At 36.1% G+C, this 20,342-nt stretch overlaps 2 protein-coding genes across 4 annotated transcripts; both read left to right on the top strand.

Annotated features, from left to right (window-relative positions):
- Positions 1–2,536: 2,536 nt before the first annotated feature.
- Positions 2,537–7,554, top strand: LOC110771424 (uncharacterized). Of its 3 annotated transcripts, none has more exons than XM_021975720.2 (14): positions 2,537–2,831; positions 2,908–3,545; positions 3,714–3,877; positions 3,999–4,059; positions 4,447–4,512; positions 4,710–4,795; positions 5,255–5,318; positions 5,642–5,854; positions 6,202–6,267; positions 6,352–6,431; positions 6,515–6,640; positions 6,731–6,794; positions 7,088–7,145; positions 7,299–7,554. In XM_021975720.2, exons 1-11 carry the CDS (start codon positions 2,690–2,692, stop codon positions 6,627–6,629), a joined length of 1,695 nt encoding a protein of 564 aa, XP_021831412.2. In that variant the 5' UTR covers positions 2,537–2,689; the 3' UTR covers positions 6,630–6,640; positions 6,731–6,794; positions 7,088–7,145; positions 7,299–7,554. The 3 variants fall into 3 exon arrangements, with proteins under 3 accessions (XP_021831412.2, XP_021831410.2, XP_021831411.2); XM_021975718.2 differs by having other exon boundaries at positions 7,079–7,145; XM_021975719.2 differs by having other exon boundaries at positions 6,731–6,814; positions 7,079–7,145.
- Positions 7,555–13,437: 5,883 nt separating this feature from the next.
- LOC110771420 (1-aminocyclopropane-1-carboxylate oxidase) lies at positions 13,438–14,974 on the top strand. Its single transcript, XM_021975713.2, has 4 exons — positions 13,438–13,629; positions 13,752–13,978; positions 14,081–14,414; positions 14,497–14,974. The coding sequence occupies exons 1-4, from the start codon at positions 13,525–13,527 to the stop codon at positions 14,788–14,790; spliced, it is 960 nt and encodes a 319-aa protein (XP_021831405.1). The 5' UTR covers positions 13,438–13,524; the 3' UTR covers positions 14,791–14,974.
- The last annotated feature ends 5,368 nt before the right edge of the window (positions 14,975–20,342 follow it).

The raw sequence follows: 20,342 nt of genomic DNA, 5'->3' as shown, positions 1-20,342 counted from the left end.
ATAAATTTCAATCCATAAAAAAAATATCAATATCAATAATATAAATTATCATTATAAATTTATAAATATAAATATTGCTTACTTGAAGTTGTAGTTGAAAAAAAGGGCGGCGGACGGCGACACAAGGTGGTGGTGGTCGGCATCTGCGAAGAGATGTGAAATTGAGAATGAAAATGGTTTGTAGCTGCTTTACAGAGTTAGGTAAGTGCTGATGTTTTTTTTTTTTTTTTTTTTCATTTTTAAAACCTAGCTCAACATGACGTCGTTTTGAGGCCAGATCAATGAAAAAAAATTTGACTGAGCCTTGGACCAAATGACGTCATTTGGCAAGGCTCATTTTAGGAAAAATATATATATTATATATAAGAGCAAGCAAATGGGCTAGGACTTTCGTCGAGCACTTGGTGTGCACACAAAGAGTCGTTCACCAGCTCTCCAAGGGGTCGTTCATGGAGTCCACATCCAATTTTCCAAAATTCTAAGGGGTCGTGTGACCCCTCTTGTCCCAACGTGCGTCCGCATGTCATTAGAATTTTCAGAGAACGATGTCTAAATTGTCTATAGTTTCAGGAAGCAATACAAGAATTAAGCCTCAATTTTTTAATCAAATTCTATATTTGTTTATTGTCTGAAAAATAATTTATATGATACAAAATGTCATGCTTACTTTTCTAGAATGGGTCTTAGAATTATTGTGAATCATTAATTTCTTTCGTTTATTAACACATGAGTATTAGAATTATTATGATTTCTAACTTTTTATGCATTTACTAGCACATGTGCAACTAAACATATTTTTTGAGAAAATATGGTATTTCATTAAACCGAAAGGAACATTATATAGTAAGAACTAGTATGTTAACGGCGGCCTCGTTAAAATCTTCATAGAGAAACAAAATTCCATGGTAGGAAAGAGTACCACCCATGCTATTGACTAAACAGAAGAGTCAAACAACTTATACGAAACAAATCAACCTAAACCCCAACCACAAAACCTTTAAAACAACATCCCATCACTATGTAGGTACTGTCAAAGAAGTCCTCCTATGAATCAATACATGCAAAACCATGAATCATGTTGATACCAAATATCAGTAGGGCCCATCCAAAATAGCAAAGGCCTAGACCACTTGAGAAAGTAGATGGGCTCGGGCTACTAATAGACTACACCAACCTTACCTCACATCTAAAGAGGCTCAAATGAGGTAAAAGAAGGCCTCCTAAGCCATAAGCCCACGAGGCCATGACCCAACGCACTAACCCATGCACCTATCCCCAAAGGCCCGTATGTGGGAAAAAGAATAGCCAGAATGGACCCTCGTCATATCCCATTAACGCATGTTGTTCCTCAAAAAAGAAAGGACACACATCAGTCTATCAATATTCGCCCAATAGAATGGTGCACATCATCAACCTCTCTCGGGTCCCACATCGGAAAAAGACAATTGAGAGATTCCATCTTCTCTATATATGAGGGAGTACTTTCCATATGAACTTTCTCCGTAGTTGAGTACAATACTTTTATAAGCCTCATTTGTTGGGAAAAAATTGACATAGGCATCGGAGAGTGTTACTAATCACTGTACAAATCATATTAAATTTTGGGAATATCATACTCATTCATTCTCTATCATATTGATTATTTTTTATGGATATTACTTGCCTTCTTATCGGTAAGAAGATATTTCTCATTCCTGCGAATCACAGTTTTACACATATGCAAAAAATAATTCATAAAAAACACAAAAATAAAAACTTATGCATACATGTTACACTGCTATTAATAAGAATGTAGGAGCTCCTACTTGCCTGATAAAGAGGAAAATATTTTCCTCTTTTTTATCACTTCCCCATTTTTAAATAAATAAACATGTCAAAAATTACAAATCATTGTCAATAAATGAACATTTAGTTTAGTTTATTTGTGATTGATGGTTACTTTTTCCCCCACAAATTGATTGATTGATTGATTAATTGATTAATTGAAGTATTCTACAATTTTGACTTAAATTAGGGTGGTTGTATTATAGTGCATTCAAACCCCGATTAGCACGATCCAAATCAAAATTTCCCCTTTTCCTTTGTCAAACGTGCGAAACGGAGATTGATCGATTAGCACAGAGCGGAAGAATTCCTCCTCCTTAATGGGCTTTTCCAGTGTGCCGGTGGCCTACAACCTGCAAGCTTATAGCCTAAAGGCCCAATAACATTGGGAGAAGATTATGGCCCATAAGTTTTAAGCACGAGTAATCTGAGGTCGCTAAGTTTTGGACATGACGAAATACAAATTTTCTTTGTTTTATCGAACCATTATCGTTTATGAGATTTGAACTTATCACACGATGATGATCATGGCAAAGTAGTAAAGATTTATTTACAACCTAGTGACCTAGTGTGTAACATATACATACCGGCAATTTCTCAATTACTTTAGTGGCATGCCATTTCCATTTTGCAGTAAACTTTTAAAAAAAAAAAAAAATTTAAAAGATAAAAAAGGACAACCACAAGTAAATAGAATAAATAACTTTTCTTCAGCTTAACTCTAGAGAGGTAGCTCGCGGAGGCCGCCCTTGTTAGTCTCCAACTAAAACCCTCCTAATACCCCCCTTCCCTTCTTCTTCCACAAACAACACACAGTCAGTGAACATTGGAAGAGCACAACAAATCTCAGGAAGAAAGTACAACAATGGTGAACAAACCATGGAGGATCATACCAAGGCCATTGTTAGAAACAGTGCTAAACAACCACGCCCAGCACCACCGTGTTCCTCAGCCTCTGATCCTCCACGGCCCCAGAGGCGTCGGAAAAACCACTCTCATCCTCGAACGTAATGACCCACTTTCATTTCTCTGCAATATTTCGTCTCTACTTTCTCTCTCTTCTAACACACTGAGTCTCTCCAGGTCTGCTCAACGACTGGAACAAAGGCCCTCACCTCACTGGCTACGTAGACTTCGCCGAGTCCATCAAAGACCACCACCCACAATTCAATCAGTCGTTTCCTTGGGCTTCTTGGTCCAATTGCCCACCACCCACTTTGTCCGATTGCAGAACCAGGCTTGAGAGCTGCCTCGAATCCATGACTCACAAGGGCGTCCAGCTTGGTTCCATTAGCTCTCATCAAATTTTCTCTACTCTCAACAAATGGCACGGTATTAACACGGCGCTCCGCTGCGTTATTGAGGGCAATAGTGCGTCCAAGAATGCGGTTTCTGATAGAGTTTCGGGTTCTGTTTTGTGGGATCGGGCCGTTTTCGCTCTAAGTGCTCGATGTAATGCCGAAGAGATTGATGGGATTTTGGGTTTGTGTGAGAAGCGGAAGAGTTTGCCATTGGAAGAGGCTTCGTACTATAGGGAAGCTGTAGTGGCATTGAGATTGGCAAAGGAGGTGATTAAGGTCCAACAAAGTTGGAGGGCTAATGCTATTGCACATTTAAATCGGACAGGTGGGTTCTCAAGGTTTTTAGCAAATTCGTGCACTGATTGGCCCTGTTTGTTGTTGGAGTTGTTATCTCAAGCTTCTGAAATTGATCATTTCCAGGTAATGAAGTTCACATTTTTTATATCGGAGTTGTTGTGGTTTTAATCCAGTCATGGTTAAAATTTGCTTGAGAAAAAAAGTTTCTTGGTGCGTAGATTTGTGTGGTTTTGATTAGTGTATGGTGCTTTTATGAAACTCTAATTGACTGACGTTTCACATATTGAGCAGCCTAAGCTGGTTATAAACAATATCGAAGTTTTACGGAATGCAATTTTGTTAGATGAGAATTCGTCAGTCTGTGGATCAATGTATCATGACAGTCTGATATGGAGAATAATAGCTTTAGGTGCAAACGAGAGGTGCATTCCTGTTGTTCTTGTGACATCGGATAGGTGGGGTTCATTCCTATTGTTTGTGTGTGTGTGTTTCTTTAACTTCACATCACTTATTCACCTTTTAAATTTTTGCAATTGCCTATGTTTCTGAATTGTAATTCCTGCTCCTATGCCGCAGTTACTATTCATACCGGGCTTACATGGATTTTGGATTTCCAGACATATTCATCTCTCGTGAGGTACTCAAACTGAAACTCTGAAGTTATATTACGTTATGATCTGTGTGTGTATATGGGATGACATTACCTGTGTGTGCATTTGTTTTTACTTTATTGTCTAATAGGAACAAACACTAGTTATTCTTTTCTGCTATGCACATATTAATAGCTTAAAGACTAACACATTTGTGACATGACTTGCATCAGGGTCAATTTTAAATATTTTAGGACTTGGTCTACTAGATTTGAGTTTTGTTTTTTAAAATTATTTTTGCTTCACATCGTGCCCTGCCAGGCACACAAGACTGCCACGTCATTCCGGGCCTGTTTTAAGCATGTCGTGCTCATGTTGTGGATATTGTGGTGATGCTTGTGGATATTATGCATTTAAACTTGTTTGTTCTGCAGACCTTTGGCTGGAATCCCCAAGAAGCTAAATTGCATATGGTTAATGATTATTTCAGTCAATCAGAGGTAATGAGCTTCTCTAACCCAAAAAAAGAAAAAAAGAAAAAAACAAGACTTATATTTATTGGTTTTCATATTTATTCAGAAAAGTAGGTCCATTGGATTTCTTGATGAATCTCCATTTTCTTGTACTTCTTTTTTTCTCTGTTTCCTGAAATACTGAACTTTATAGTGATTTTAGCATTTCTTTTTGTCAAATACAGTGGTTGGTTATTGCTGAGGTGTTTGGTCCAAACCCTAGACACTTATTTGAGCTATATGCACTCAAGCAGGGCAATTACTATCAGCAGTAAGGATGATATCTCTTTTTGCTTTTGTTTTCTTCCTTTTTTGTTTTTACCGTTCCATATCATATTGATACATGCTACATGAACTAGAAGCTGAACTCTGTTTATCCCTTTTTCTTACTTTTATGACGTGGAGTGTAAAGCCATGTGTTTTTCTAACAGGTATGAAATGTGCATCACATCTTAGTATACCTTCAACTGTGTTGTATGCGGATTCCTGTAGCATCTTGACATGCATAGTCATCAATCACTGTTAAAATCGAGTAATATTATTTTGTGACAAATAACAAAAGTGCAATGGAAACTGCAATATTTTTCTTTCTCTTTTTCATTTTTTTTTGTTTCTTCTTAAGCAGTCAATCTGTGCCTCATTCTTCCATGCTTAATGCTACATGGTGTATTTCATATATAGGTGCTGCATAGTTTTAATATTCATTACTACTCTTTTTGTTCATCTGAAGGTTAGAGGACAACAAAGATAGCACATTTGAGGACATCGTGGATGCATATTTAGCATATTTGCAAGTAAGTTTCTTTGGGGAGCATGAAGTATGCATCTTACATATTTATTCTTATTATTTTGTGAACCCTTAGTGTTCTATTTGCAATTTGGTTCTTTGATAAATGTATGGTAATCTCACGTGATGTATGGCTTGCAAATTCACCACATTGAGATTTATGCTCAGTTCATTGGATATACATTAGGCTTACAGACTAACTTGTCCTGTGAACAACCATGGTTATGCCTACTCATGCTATAATAAAGTAAAGAATTTTCACTTTCTTTATTTTCTGATTCTTTGTGCACTTTGCGCTGCCTTACTTGCACCTCAAGTCTATTCATTTAGATTACTGTAGTGAATCCTGCCATGGAGAAAGCACTGGGGCTTCTACAGAAGTTTGCTGTTGATGCACATAGTGGAAAAATTTCTAAAGACAGACTACGCTTTGGTGCACCTTGGAGACATCCTCCACCAACAGATGATCCTGCCTTGTGCCGTCAATGGGCAAAGGTTCAGCTGATGGATTTTGTGCAGTCCCTAGTCAATACAGAATTTGGAGTACGTAGTTTTTTGTTTTCTGTTTTGTTTCTGTCTTGCTAGAATGCTAGTTATGCACTTGGGACAATTACCTGAAAGAAATCTGTGATAATCATTTGTTATGGACTAGCTTCACTGTGTTTTTAATATTTTATATGACTTAGACTTAGTTTCTCGGATCTATATGATTTATTTGTAAATATACAATGTTGATAACAATAGTAATGCTGACTCATAAATAGCTGGTCTATGTTATTAGTTTCCCCCACTACTTCTCTCTTCTTTTGTGATAGAAACAGAAACTCTGTTATTAGACTTTGTCCCTTGTGTAGTTTGTGATTTCTGTATCCCTATGTACTTGGGTTCAGGTTAATTATCTAGCTGACTGTAGCCTTGAGCTCTTGGATGATCCTTCTACTGTTGCATTGTTGGAGGTAGTTGGATGTCTCCTTATTTCGTTCATTTGCAAATAGATATGCATTGCAATAGCTCGTCATTTCTTTCTTATCACTTGTCAGGTTGGTTTGCTTTATGCTCAACGGGATCCATCCATCATTCGCCCCATATCTAGGGGAATTCAGCGGTGCATTGTAAGATGGTAAGCTAGCTTTCTTGGATTGAAGGTACTAGTAAATGATCATGAAGCTCTAGCTGGTCGCTTATGCAGTTTTTTGACTCCAGGCTTGTCCAAGAAAGGATGCAGATGAGTTCCCCGAAGGTGCTCCAATATCTATGGCAGCGTATTATGCGTGGCCGTAGCTATCGTCATTTGATGCTACAAGTAGGCTATAAGTAGAGATTAAAGAGGTAAACTGTCTAAAGAGTAAAACTGATATTTATTCAAATTTATCTGTGACTCTGTGAGCCTAACGGAATTATGTGATTTGGCTATTTCAGGTATCTCTTGGGAAGTGCATTTATTTTTGCGAGTGAGGCTCATGCTTCAGGTTCACATAAATATGTAAGAGATTTCTGATAATGGTAATTTAATGTGTTCGTTGTCCATCTTGTCCATATGATTCATTCTCTTTCTGTTTACTTGGGAGGCAACACAATCACACATGCCCACAGGAAGGACAACTTGTTTAACATCCTTAACGTTAAGCGTAGTTTACTGCATTCAACAATCCCTTGCATTTTCCTGCTACAGCCCAGTGTAGTTGTAATATACTTCTTTGACTGGGCGTTTATGTTCACTGAATGCCCTTGTTACAACGTATTGACACTCTTTTTTTTCCTTTCAAGCTTTTACAGAGTGCAGACATCGGTAAAATATTCGAAAGCTGATTTCGAGGAATTCTTTTTGTGCCTAGTAAGAACTTCCTTCTCATACTTGTGCGTAATAATTTCTGTATCAGTCTGATAACAAATGGTGGTTCATCACCTCTTTACATTCAAATATAAAACTAAGTGATTCGTTCAACATGCCATCAAAACCATAACTATAAGTTTTCTTCTTGTGCAGGATATGTATGGAGCAACCCTTGGTTAAGATTTGATTCGAAGACGACCCACAGAAACATTTCGAAATTTGGAGATACGTAGCATAGCATGAAGTGAGAGTATACTAACCAGCATTCTCCTACGTTTGATGGGAAGCGTTTTGCTTCTTTCCCCACTAATATTTTTCCCAACAAAAACTCAAAAGCAAAGAATAGATAGAGCAAAATAATGTTACTGCTCGAATGTATGTTTTATGACACACATGTTGGTTTTAGGCTTTTTTTCTTCTTCCCCATTGTTGTATTTAAATGCAGCCAAATCCAAGCTCTTGTGAGCCCAGTAAGGTTTGGGTAGCTGCTAGCGTAGACTAGTTCACTTTAGCTCCCTTATGAATGGGCCTCCCATCAACATGTTACTATTTTACACTTGGTGTAGAAAAAAAATATTAAAATTTATTGCGTAATTTGTTTTCTCCAAAAATATAAATAAATAAATAAATCCTTATTTTAAATCAAATTTCATGTTATCAAATTGAAGAGTAGCGCGCAAAACGTTGACACCTACAAAAGAAAAAGAAATCAAACGTAGAGTGCAAAACGTGACCGTTTTACCAGTCATATGTTTGATTTAACTTTTTGAAGAAAATTCTTGAAGATTACTATAGATCAAACGCAACGCAAATTGTGAATCAACTTCCATTCCAATTCCAATTCCAAAATCCAAGATGGACCAGCTGTTTGGTCCCCCCACCCCTTGTTGAACCCTATTTTGTCCCCATAAAATAAACCCCAAGATGATGACCGAAACAGTCAAGTCGTTTGATTTGACTCTCTTGTGGTGATGTCAATTCAAATATTTATTGAATCAGAGGAAGTTGTCAGGATGGCTCCAAGATTTTGGATGTTTGTTTTGTATGTTTGTGAAGTACAAGAATCCAATTTGGAATTGGAGGACCTAATTGTAATTGGCCAAATACGTTATGACTTGCCTTGGAGGCTTTGGAAGGAAGATGTTAACCAATTCCAATTCACCACACCGTAGATAGATATCTATAGATTTCCCGTCTCTGTGTCATTGTAAGATGGACCAGCTTCTTTATTCTTGATAGCTATGCATAATGCATGCGTGCCTCAGTTTTCAATAGAATGCTGCTATTCCCGCTCACCTGTCGTATTTTCTAATCTACTTTATTTTCAAAATTTTAAAGACAAAAGCTGAAAGAGAATAACTTTCTAACCAACCAGAGCATGTCTAAACTAAAATCACCCTGATATGGTTAATCTAGTATGCATTTTTCTTCTCCTCTAAACCATCCTAGTCCAAGTTTGGTGGTTGTATGGCTTTTCCATTTGTCTTGGCAAATAATATTGACTCTCCTCTCCTTGAGAGAATTCCTGACTACGCCACTGGTGGAAAAATAAAACAAGGAGATGAAAGAAATAGCAGCACTCTTTTCAATATCACTTTCAATTCAAGGAAATCTTTTCGTTTGCCTTCTTCTATGGGGGATGATTAGGGTTCAATTAACCATGTGATTAATATAATCTTAGCGTTTATCATGATTTGGTGAAGTCATAACCAATGCCCTAGTTGATCAAAATTCAAAAGTCATAGCCATCAATTTATTTGTTTTTCTCCCTCCCTTTTTTTAACCATTGACTAAACAGAAGAGAAGACTAAATATTTGTGCAAAATACATACAAAATTATTGTTTTATAAAATTCACGTGCTGGTTGAAAATGATCTGCAACTGTGTCGCACGAATCACATTGATTCTCTCTCTCTCTCTCTCTCTCTCTCCATCAATTGATATGATAACGTCTCAAAGCGATGAAATTTCCTGACTTGATGTAATGTAACAGTGTCACACAGGCTATCAAGTTATAGTGATAAATGCGATAGAGCTGAACTGTTTTTGTCTCAACCACATTTAACAAATTCTTTTGAATACGTTAGTTTTATACGGATTTTACAATGAGGTCAAGGTCTTGCCTCATCCTCATGTGAGAAAATCAAACATCGTACAATATACCACATGCGAAACTGAAATAAGGACCAAAACAACGTTTAAATTAGGTTAAGAAACATGTGTAATTGGCAAGTTTGTCAATTAATTGTAGGTTGGGAAGAAACAACTGAGAAGCATACGTGACGAAATTGAATAGAAAGTGTGTTAGGTAGGTCAAGCCAACAGTGCCAGCAATTCACTGCAAGGTGATGCGAGTGTGGCATGGCGTGACCTTCGGGTCCGGGACGCAGTTTTTTTCCTGCATTTACCTGTCAACAGTCGTTAGTTAATAGTCATAGATTTGACCCAAGAAAAAAGAAACAAGATGATTGTCAAACTTTGTCACTACGAGTCCAAAAACAGAAATTTACAGAGGAAACAGATAATAAAAATTGAACTAAAGGGAATAGATCATAGATATCAAGAATGCTAGGCAATTACGAAAGCCCCCATTTTTGGTTCTTTACTTCTCCATTTTTTTGTCTCCTGTCGCCTGTGGACAACTTGCAATTTTATACCACATTTATGGAATTACTGGATAGACATGAAAGTTCATTCACATCGCAGCCACTAAAGGGATCTAATCGTCCACAAGGTTCGTTCCAAAGTTATACACGTAAATCTTTATATGGGGCATATATAGGGACATAACTCTCAATTTGCAATGTGTTTGTTCCTCAAATAGTTAAAAGCAGTTATCAGTGCACTCAAGGTCTTATATTTGAACTCATTCCCCTAATATCTCATATATCCTAAATAAATAAATAAACAACTTATTTTGTCCCCACATTTACACCTTTTAATTTAAGCGTGATATCTACTCCACTCCTATTTTATACAATTTTATGCCTGAATTAAAAGAAATCCAATAAATTGAAAAATCTGGTTCCACAAATTGTGGGGATTGGGAGCTTGCTTGCAAATAGATGTTCTTATCTTGAACTTGGTACCTTTACTCTGCACTAAAAACTCACAAAGAACGTGTGGTGGTGGTGGGAGTGGTAGGAGCCACATTTGTGATCAATTGATCATCATCACTGGCTCGCTAGCAATTATATGATGCATGGCATGTGCATTGCTTTCCATAAGTGGTTTGTTGTGTCGAAATGGGGTTTGACTAAACCCATTACTTTTTCCAATTCAGTGCCATGGCATTTACCGACCATTAGTTCATGCAGGATTGCATTGCTTCCCATAAACTAATACTTTACTTTATACTTTTATATGAAAGTTGTTAAAATATTGTGTTATATATGGATGGTGTCATGGGTGAATTGCATTGTGAAAGGCGCCTAATTTAAAGGGTCATCTCCTTCCTTACAAGGATCACTCTGTCTTCCACTACCTGCTAAGTTACAAGAGACACATCAGGTCATGAAAGAATGAAGAATAAATTATTTAAAAATTAGTTTCAAAAGTTGCTTTTGGTTGCTTAATTATAGTCTCACACATATGCAAAACTAACTCATGTAATTTACAAAAGAAAAAGCTTATGTACATATATCATACTGTAATTTATCCGTAAAGAATGATTCTTTACTTGTAATAACCTACATAGACATCTTTCTTAGAAGTGTTTGAATTATATATATTGAGAGTTCGAGAATCTCTCAAAGTTAAAACTTTTGATGAAATAAGTGACTGAGTTAAAGAAAGTTATATATAAATTTACGGGGTTACACAACGCAAAAAATTGGGAGATATTGGCTAAGGTCACATCAAGGCATGCAAAGCCAAAGGGATATAGGTGAATCCTATGCCTGTGGAGATAGAGATCACTCAATTTTTTCCCCATCTTCCCATCTTCTTCATGTTATACAAAGATATATAGTCTTCTGTTGTTGTTGAGTATAATCCAAACAGATGAATAGTAGATAATATATTTTTTTATTGGCTTTTCCTAGTCAGTGCATTGTAGTCCCCCACAACATGGACCCAATTAAATTATATCTTCTTTCTTTCTTGGGTGGTTTGGTTTCTATCCAAACAATAATGAACTTACAAAGACGCCCTTGTCTTACTCTTGGTAGATGTGTGTATATATACGGTATTATACAATTTGGGGCCTTAGGCGATCGCCTTGTCTGCTTGTGCCCAGGGCCTCTTATGCTCTTAATCTTGGTAGAGGACGAATTTCATTATTATTTTTAGACCTAAAAAAAGAGTTAATTATTATGATGCTGAAGTGCACATGGCAACAATATTGCTTCTCTACAAAATGATAATGTTGCTTTCTTATTAGTCTATATACGTAAACGAAAAGCAAATGGTAAGTAAGGAAAGATAGATATATATGAATGGGTTTGTTAATTTATTTGCATTATGATTCATGTTTACATCAAACTCATCATCTTAATTGATTGAAAGGCTCATTGATCAGCCAAAAGCTTTCGACGTCAAGATTCCATTTGACAAATAATAATGTGAACTAAATCTAGTCCGCAAGATTCGTCCTCAAAAAGCAAGTTAGGGTTTATTAATTAAGATCAAATTGAAAGGCCTAATCAGCATAGACCACATTAATCTATCAGTGAATATTGTTTTTTTTTTTCTCAAGGGACGGATGAAGCTAAGTTATTAATCGAAAGATTATCTCACAAACACACCATTCACAGAATTGACTATGTAGTTAGTCGGTGGGGAAAATCTTGAACATATCCAACTTAGTAAGCAAATTCCTTATCGGATTTAATAGTTAATCCAGGATATTAGATTGGCACATTCCTAGTCTTAAATATATATAGATAATCTAAGAAAATGTATTAGATTTTGATGCTAAATTTAATCAAGCATGGAAGCCGCCCACGTTGTTTGAGACCTTAGTTAATTTCTCACCAAAGGCATGCCTGCATGCATGACGTACAAAAGTCATTAATTATGGATGTAATATAAGATTAATTTTGTTTATATATATACAAGGAGCTTCTATTGAGGGATCCCTCAAATAAGTTTATCTGAGATACACCCTTATAGGACCCCACTCCACATTGTATTCCACTAATCCAAATCATTTATGTTTTAGATAATCATTTAAAGATCATATCTACAAAAAAATCACTTGAATTCGATATTATTTGACCACTCAATTGAGTTCTTGAAAATGTTAGTACTTTCTTAAAGAATCATGTTCATTGATTTTGTAGGACACAATTGAATATTGAAACGGTTTCCGATTTGTCTAATTTTTTGCTAGGATGATCTATGAATATAGACTTAAAAAATAGATAATTTGGATTGTTGAAAAAAAATTCGTAAGGAATCCCTCAATAGAAGAGGACTATATATATATATTATACAACTTGTCTCCTTAGTAGTAAAGAGATACTCCTCATTTCTGTAAATCACAGTTTAACACATATGCAAAAATAATTCATAAAAAACACACCCAAAAAAAACTTGTGCACATATCTCCAAATTTGGTGTCCCTCCATAGCCTTTCTCCATTTACAAGACACATGTCTATTTACTTAACCCGAAATCTAACAGTGATTTGTACTCTCTTCAATTGAGGACAAAGGATAAAATGGTAAAAGACCCACAAACACACACACACACACAAATATCCATGTATTGACGTACATAAAATCCCATGTATTAAAAAACTTAAAAAGAATTTTGGTGGTGGAGAGATGCAGAGTTTGGGAAGGGCAAAAAGAAAGAGGCAGGCAACTTCCTTATAGATTATTTTCAGGGCATATCCAAACAAAGAGAAAGCCAATTGGGGGAATTGGCATGCATGGAAATTGAAGTGTGGGGTAGCCAAACCTCATTATTGGTCAAAGCACAAAGAAGAGATCGATCAGCCTGCCACCATGACCAAGACACCAAGATGGTGGTGGTCCAAACTAAATTACCAACCAAAGACTCAAACAGAGGAGAGAAAGGTTTTCTCTTTTTCTTTTTCTTTTTCTTTTTCATTTTGCTACTACAGAGAGATGGTGGGCCACCCTACAAAGCCTCTGTGATATTTTTGGAATATTTTAACACTTTCCTTTTTGAATACTTCTTTACCCAAAAATTTCCCTAGCCTGAAAACCTGTCCTCATCCACCCTACAGTAATTTGCTTGCTTTCTACCATTTCTTTTATTTATTTTTATTCTTGTCAAACTCCACAGTACACTTTAAACTACTATAAATACCACACCCACACCAAACTCAACTCCACAAGAACACAATTAACAACACTTGTAGAGAGAGAGAGAGAGAGAAAGAAACATACACAAAGAGAAAGAGAGAGAGATGGAGAACTTCCCAATCATCAACTTGGAGAGCCTCAATGGAGAGGGAAGAAAAGCAACAATGGAAAAAATCAAAGATGCCTGTGAGAACTGGGGTTTCTTTGAGGTAATTATATCCTAAGATATATATATATATGCTTAGCTTCTTCATTCCTTTTCTCTGTTCATCTTTTATGTTCATCAAAATTCACCTTATATATGATGAGTTTGGGTTCACAAATATTGCAGCTTGTGAGTCATGGGATACCAACTGAGTTTTTGGACACAGTGGAGAGGTTGACCAAAGAACACTACAGGCAGTGCTTGGAGCAGAGGTTCAAGGAGCTGGTGGCCAGCAAGGGCCTTGAGGCTGTTAAGACAGAGGTCAATGATATGGACTGGGAAAGCACCTTCTACTTGCGCCATCTTCCAAAATCCAACATATCTGAAGTTCCAGATCTTGAGGATCAGTACAGGTAAAACCAATCACACACTACTTTTAAATTTCTCTGTACATAATGCTAGCTAGCTAGCTGGTGCTTGTTCTTTAGAGAAATTAATTTACATGAAATATGCAGGAATGTGATGAAGGAATTTGCATTGAAGTTGGAGAAATTAGCAGAGCAGCTCCTAGACTTGCTCTGTGAGAATCTTGGACTTGAACAAGGGTACCTCAAGAAGGCCTTCTATGGCACAAATGGACCAACTTTTGGCACCAAGGTTAGCAACTACCCTCCTTGTCCCAACCCTGAGCTGATCAAGGGTCTCCGGGCTCACACCGATGCCGGTGGCCTCATCCTGCTCTTCCAGGATGACAAGGTCAGTGGTCTGCAGCTCCTTAAAGATGGCCAATGGATTGACGTGCCCCCCATGCGCCACTCCATTGTTATCAACCTTGGTGACCAAATTGAGGTAACCCAATATTCCGAATGAATGTTACTTCATGCCCAATTAATATTAAATTTACTTACATATATATATAATAAACATATAGGTGATCACTAATGGGAAGTACAAGAGTGTGGAGCACAGAGTGATTGCCCAAACTGATGGCACCAGAATGTCAATAGCTTCCTTCTACAACCCTGGCAGTGATGCTGTCATCTACCCTGCACCAACACTGGTGGAGAAGGAAGCAGAGGAGAAGAATCAAGTGTACCCAAAATTCGTGTTCGAAGACTACATGAAGCTCTATGCTGGCGTCAAGTTCCAGCCCAAGGAGCCAAGATTTGAAGCCATGAAAGCAGTGGAAACCAATATCAGTTTGGGTCCAATTGCAACAGCTTAAGAGAAACTAAGTTTTACTAGGAAACTGGAAAGGGTTGTTTGATTAAAGTAATTATGTGTGTGGCCAAAGTCTTTTATTGTCTCTTTAAAAATTCAGTTAAATTACTATTGTGGGTATCAGTCTGTGGTTTGTAGAAACTAAATTTATAGTAAATAATACGACTTGAGAATTTGTTAGTTTGCTATTCCTGTACCAGTTTTGTTAATAAACTGTTACGTTGCCAATTCTCAAATAACTATTAGTAAATAATGGAAAAGTCTCGTATTCGAATTCCCACATCATTATAGTTGTGTATAATTGTGTGTGTGTGAGAAATTATTCTTCCTGTAATTTAAACTATCACGTGTATTTAAAAAAACATTGCTTTAAAGGGAACAAACTGAGTAAATAAAGAATATCTGATGCAGACCCCAAGAATTCAAACCAAATTTTGCCCTAATCAAGTTGATTGTCAACAGAATCTATTGATTTAATCATTATTGAAGTTGTCGCCTTAGAAAACAAGGACTTAAAAATATGTGACGAAAAGAGATAAAAGCGGCTGATGAGGCCAGGGGCAGCAGTCATGCCGACTTGATGAACCGCTGAAGCAAAAAGTTTTCAAAGGCAGGAAACAGGGGATAATCAAAAGCCACTTAGCCGAAATATAAAACAATAAAGGATGCTTTCAAGGTGGGAAAAGTAACACGATGAACACTTGGTTTAAAGACCTTTCTATTTGTGCCAATGAGAAAGAAAACAAGTGATTTTGACTTTGATTGAAGCCCTCGAATGTCTGCTCATGCCACTTTAAGAGTAAATTAGTGGCTTATAATCACCGACACAAAACCAACTCACATATTTCATCACATGGAGGTGTAGCGTGAGACATATAAAGTAAGATTACATAAATTATTTTTCACTCACATAAACGGATATCCGTAACATTTATTATTAATTATCTAAAGCACAACAGTTTGTGGCAACATCAAAACAGAAATAATATGTTTTTAACCCTCAAGACAATGATAAGTTTCTTTTGAACCAAGCAAAGAATCATCTAGAGAATTTTAAAGTATAAAATCATTCACCCAACAAGATCATGACGATGTAGTCCACAACAAACGTGTCTCTTTATCATGGCATAGTCATTTGGGACATCCACAAAAGGATGCAACTTGTGCAAGTGGATGGCATCTAATTAGTATCGAGTAGAATAAAATATGCATAAAGATCCAACCTCCTTTTAAGTTTTAATCATAGTTGGGAACCTAGAAGCGTCTCGGAATGCAAGACAATTAACTTTAAAAAAAGAGCACTTTTGCATTGTGGATAATTACATAATCTAAAATTAACTTTATTAAACATCCATATAAAGTTTTATGCTAATTTTTCCCCACACACACAAAAAAAAATTAAATTTGGACTTATTTTATTTTGAGAAGCTTGATAATTACACCTATAAACTTAGGGGTGTATTCAATTGAGATTTTAATAGATTATGATTACAAGATTTTACTTATGATTTTAATTCACGTATGACTTTTTTTGTATTCTCCAAAGTAGATTTGGCCAAAGTGTGGATTGAATTCGGGTTAGCCATCTTCAAACATAACTGTCATGAAACTAAAGCCATGTGGCTATTAAGTTTTGGATAGAGAAGTTGGTATGGAACTGAAAATTGACATAGGAACATGTTACAATAAGGAAAAATCTTGAATTAATTTAATTTATAAATATTACAACATACAAGTTAATTGAATCAGTTCAAATAAGAAATTGAACAGCTAAAAACAAGTCAAAATGGTCCAACTATGACATGATGCTAGTACAGAACACTTGTCACTTAGATTGATCCCACAAATTGACTAAAGGAAATAAACAAGCCGCAAAGCTATTGAGAAAAATGCATGCATATTGCATAATATGAACAATTATTGAAGGCAATGTATCTGAATCTAGACATCTCTAAAATTATTGTTTAGATGAAGGTAAGCCATCTGAGTATATCCATTAAATACAGAAGGATCGAGTTTGGTTAAACCAAGCCGTTGTAATTAGACATGAGTACCATGTTTATCTTCATTTGTTCATCTTCCCCCAAAATAAAACAAAAAACGTGATACACAAACAACTATGATGCTTCAAAATCGGGCGTGGAATTTTTTTTATGGAGTTTGGTATTTATATCACCCACTCAAAAGTCTCACACAAACTATTTAATGAGATACTTCAAAATCGGTAAGTTTTTTAATAGCACTGTACTTTTTCTTATATTTTAAAAGTCCTAATTAAATACCACCAGACTTGGATTTATTATTTAAAAATCTTAATTGAATACCACCAGATTTTTATTGATTACTTAAAAATCCTAATTGGATACCACTAGACTTTTAAGCTTCAAAACAATCTATTAAAATCTTAATTGAATACAACCCGCACAACAACCTTTACCCTTTTCTCTTTTTTTCCTTCTCTGGCAAAGTAGAATATCTAAGTATAATTGAGACTCTTATATATGGCCTGAGGTCCTATCTTTTAACTGTTGGATCAGGCTAACCAATTTGATCCAATGATTAAGAGATATGAGCTCATCTAAAGGCCATATATAAGGCCTCACTATCGAATTCTTGCTAAGTATAATAAAGATGATACACAGTAGTTGGTTGGTGGGAAAACCTTGAACATATCCAACTGAATGGAACATATTTTATTGTTAATAAACTAATTAGATTGGCCATCTTTTTATCCTTACTTAATTATACCATCCATGAAAAATGTGTTAGATTTCGATAAGAAATTAACTAATTAAGTATGGAAGCCACCCACATTTGTTTTCTGTCAAACGATAAAGAGATTGCATTCATAAATTACACCTTTGAAGCCGTAATTAATTTCTCACAAATCCACGCATGCATCACGTACCTTCGTTAACTTTAACTAGTGATGAGGTTAATAAGATTAATCTTGTTTGTTACTTAAACTGAGGCGAGCATATCCTTGAGTCTTTGACTTTGACTTGCTTTAGAGCCACAGATTTGTAGCATATCTCATACGTCCATTCTATTTTGCAAATCTATTATACCTCCATTTGACGACAAAGAGGAAGATCCACAAGCACAAACATAAATATATATATCCATGTAGTAAAAAGTAAAAATAATTTGGTAACTGCAAGAGCAAGAGCTTGGCATATTCGGAGCTTGCTAGATCATTTTCAGGGCATCCAAACAAATAGAAAGTTAATGGGGCATCGGCATGCATGGAAATGGAAGTGTGGGGCAGGTAAACCTTATTATTGGTCAAAGAGCGAAGGAGAGAGATCAGCCACCACCAAATTATCAACACTCGTGTGGCATTTACTATTATTTGGAAATTGGAATGGGGAAGTCATGAATTGGTCAACTAAAACATAGGGGACGGAAGAAATTGTTTGAGAACAATCGGTATAAAACCAAATAACAGAATAATAACAAAAACGAAATATACTTTATATATATAATCAAATCAATACAACAATAGAATAAATTACAGAATACTGACTTGGATAGATGATAGAGTTCTGCAGAGTTGCAATGTGCTTTAGACAGTATTTCTCCTTGGATAGATGATAAATTACAGAATACTGTGCTTGTAGTTCGATAGAAGTCCATCCACCATGATTAAACTATCACAAATCAAAGCTTAAGCACTGTGGCTTTGATTTCTGGCGAACAATGATGTGATTTCTCTCAGGAAGTGCTTATGTGTGGGAATGATAATGCATTTCCAAAATTGTGTTTTCTAGTTTATAGAGGTCTGACACCTCTTCATCCAACAGTTACATTAACTGTTTAACAAATTCGAATTTTAGATAATCTAAAAAGGAAGTTCTAGTTAATAAAAAAGAAATTATTAATTAAATCAACATATGAACCCAAATAAATATATATCCCAAGGCCCATCTTTTGACAATTAAATATAGCGCTCGAATAAGGTGAGAACAGCTACATGGGAACATTAAGTGCGAACTTGTGTCTAGACTGTTGAATAAACTTGGACAATTGAGATTAAAAGATGGTTTTAAAGGGTTTCTATAGAAACGGGTCAAACAAAACCCATATATCTAACTGAGATCCCATCCTCTCCAACTTCTCTATCAAGACCTCCTCACTGGAACAACTATTTTTTCTCATACAAACAAGAGACTCTGAATCAGGAGTCAATCAACACCCACCAACCCCATCCCACCATCATCCCTCTGTTTCTTCTCCCCCCACCCACCCTCCTCTTTCTCTTTTCCCACTCTTTTTGACATCCACCAAACCCAAGTTCCAAATATGAATTTTTTTTAAGCATACTAATTTTACAAAAAAAATTGGATTTGAGATGGTTGTGGGATTCTTAGGAGAGATATGAGAGGTGAGGAGTGGAGGATGAGATCTTGGTTGGGTTTCGGGTGGGTGTTGGGTGGGAAGGGGTGGACCAGGTGGGGTGATGATGGCTGGGAGGGGGATGGGGAGGGCGTCAAGTCTAGATCAATGCCCTTTGTTTTGATTTTACTTACTGGAATGATTTATATAGCATCGGCTGCTTAACTCCTTTTTTGCGTTTTTCTAATATGGATTTCTTGGATTTTGGTATCTTATTCTGTATTTTGGGTTGTTGATTTGTTGATTTGTATGCCGTCCAATAATTTAGGTTGTTGATATCTTATTCTGTAATTTGGGCTGCATCTCTATTTCACTCCCTATTTGATGCCCTTAGCTTGTTGTAGACGATCTATTTATCTTCAACTTTTTCTGATTTAAAGTTGAAGATAATCTACTCATCACCCAATTTGGTTTAAAATTCAGGAACATGAGAAACCATCTCTTACTTGATAAACTTTTTTGTATCCTAGAATCATTGTGTATCATGCTTGTTCCATATTTTAGGTTGTGTATGAGGATAATGGGTCATTTATGTATCATGGCATCAATGAGTATCATGCTTGTTGCATATTACAGGCTATCAATGAGTATCATGCCTGTTGCCAAAGGAGATAATTTGGAAAACCTTAGGGACTATTTGTGATAAAAACCCTTAAAAAATATTTTTAAAAAATCAAACTACACCAAACCGGACTCCAATATTGATTTATATGCAGATTTACATTCTTCTTTACAAGGAGGTTTCTCTTCATGAGAATGTGAGAGTAGAGCATTTCCCCACAAGCATTTATTTGTGGTATGCTCGTTCTGGATTGATTCATCTTAGTTATTTTATCTCATGTCAAGATTGAATTTAAAAAACTCTTCAAGTTTATTTGATTAACTTGCGTTTGGTTTGCTTTCATGATAATGCTCCATAAGCCTCACTGGACTGAACTGGGTTAAATAGTCCTTGAAAACCTATGTTTGGTAAGGAAGGGGATTAAGTTAAATGAGATTATATAGTCCAATGGGAAAAAAAGCATCGGACTCGCTTGTCTAATATAGTAAGCCCGAAACGCGTTTCGCAAAATAGCGAGGGTGCTATTTTGAACACGTGAGTCTGGTTGAATACCACCACCACCCTCAAACACACGAGCTCGAAACATCAAACATACCACC

Source organism: Prunus avium, chromosome 3, assembly GCF_965620075.1.
Source record: "Prunus avium chromosome 3, drPruAviu1.hap1.1, whole genome shotgun sequence".
NCBI lineage: Eukaryota > Viridiplantae > Streptophyta > Magnoliopsida > Rosales > Rosaceae > Prunus > Prunus avium.
Note: the sequence above shows the minus strand (reverse complement) of the source record. Positions and strands in the feature narration are given on the sequence as shown.

What these genes read in the sequence shown, in the direction of transcription:
- LOC110771424 (XM_021975720.2), top strand. Translation starts at nt 2,690, where the DNA reads ATGGTGAACAAACCATGGAGGATCATACCAAGGCCATTGTTAGAAACA. An exon ending in CATATTTAGCATATTTGCAA is followed by an intron (nt 5,319 to 5,641) that starts GTAAGTTTCTTT and finishes CTATTCATTTAG; the next exon opens with ATTACTGTAGTGAATCCTGC. An exon ending in CTACTGTTGCATTGTTGGAG is followed by an intron (nt 6,268 to 6,351) that starts GTAGTTGGATGT and finishes ATCACTTGTCAG; the next exon opens with GTTGGTTTGCTTTATGCTCA.
- LOC110771420 (XM_021975713.2), top strand. Translation starts at nt 13,525, where the DNA reads ATGGAGAACTTCCCAATCATCAACTTGGAGAGCCTCAATGGAGAGGGA. An exon ending in AGAACTGGGGTTTCTTTGAG is followed by an intron (nt 13,630 to 13,751) that starts GTAATTATATCC and finishes CAAATATTGCAG; the next exon opens with CTTGTGAGTCATGGGATACC. An exon ending in GATCTTGAGGATCAGTACAG is followed by an intron (nt 13,979 to 14,080) that starts GTAAAACCAATC and finishes TGAAATATGCAG; the next exon opens with GAATGTGATGAAGGAATTTG.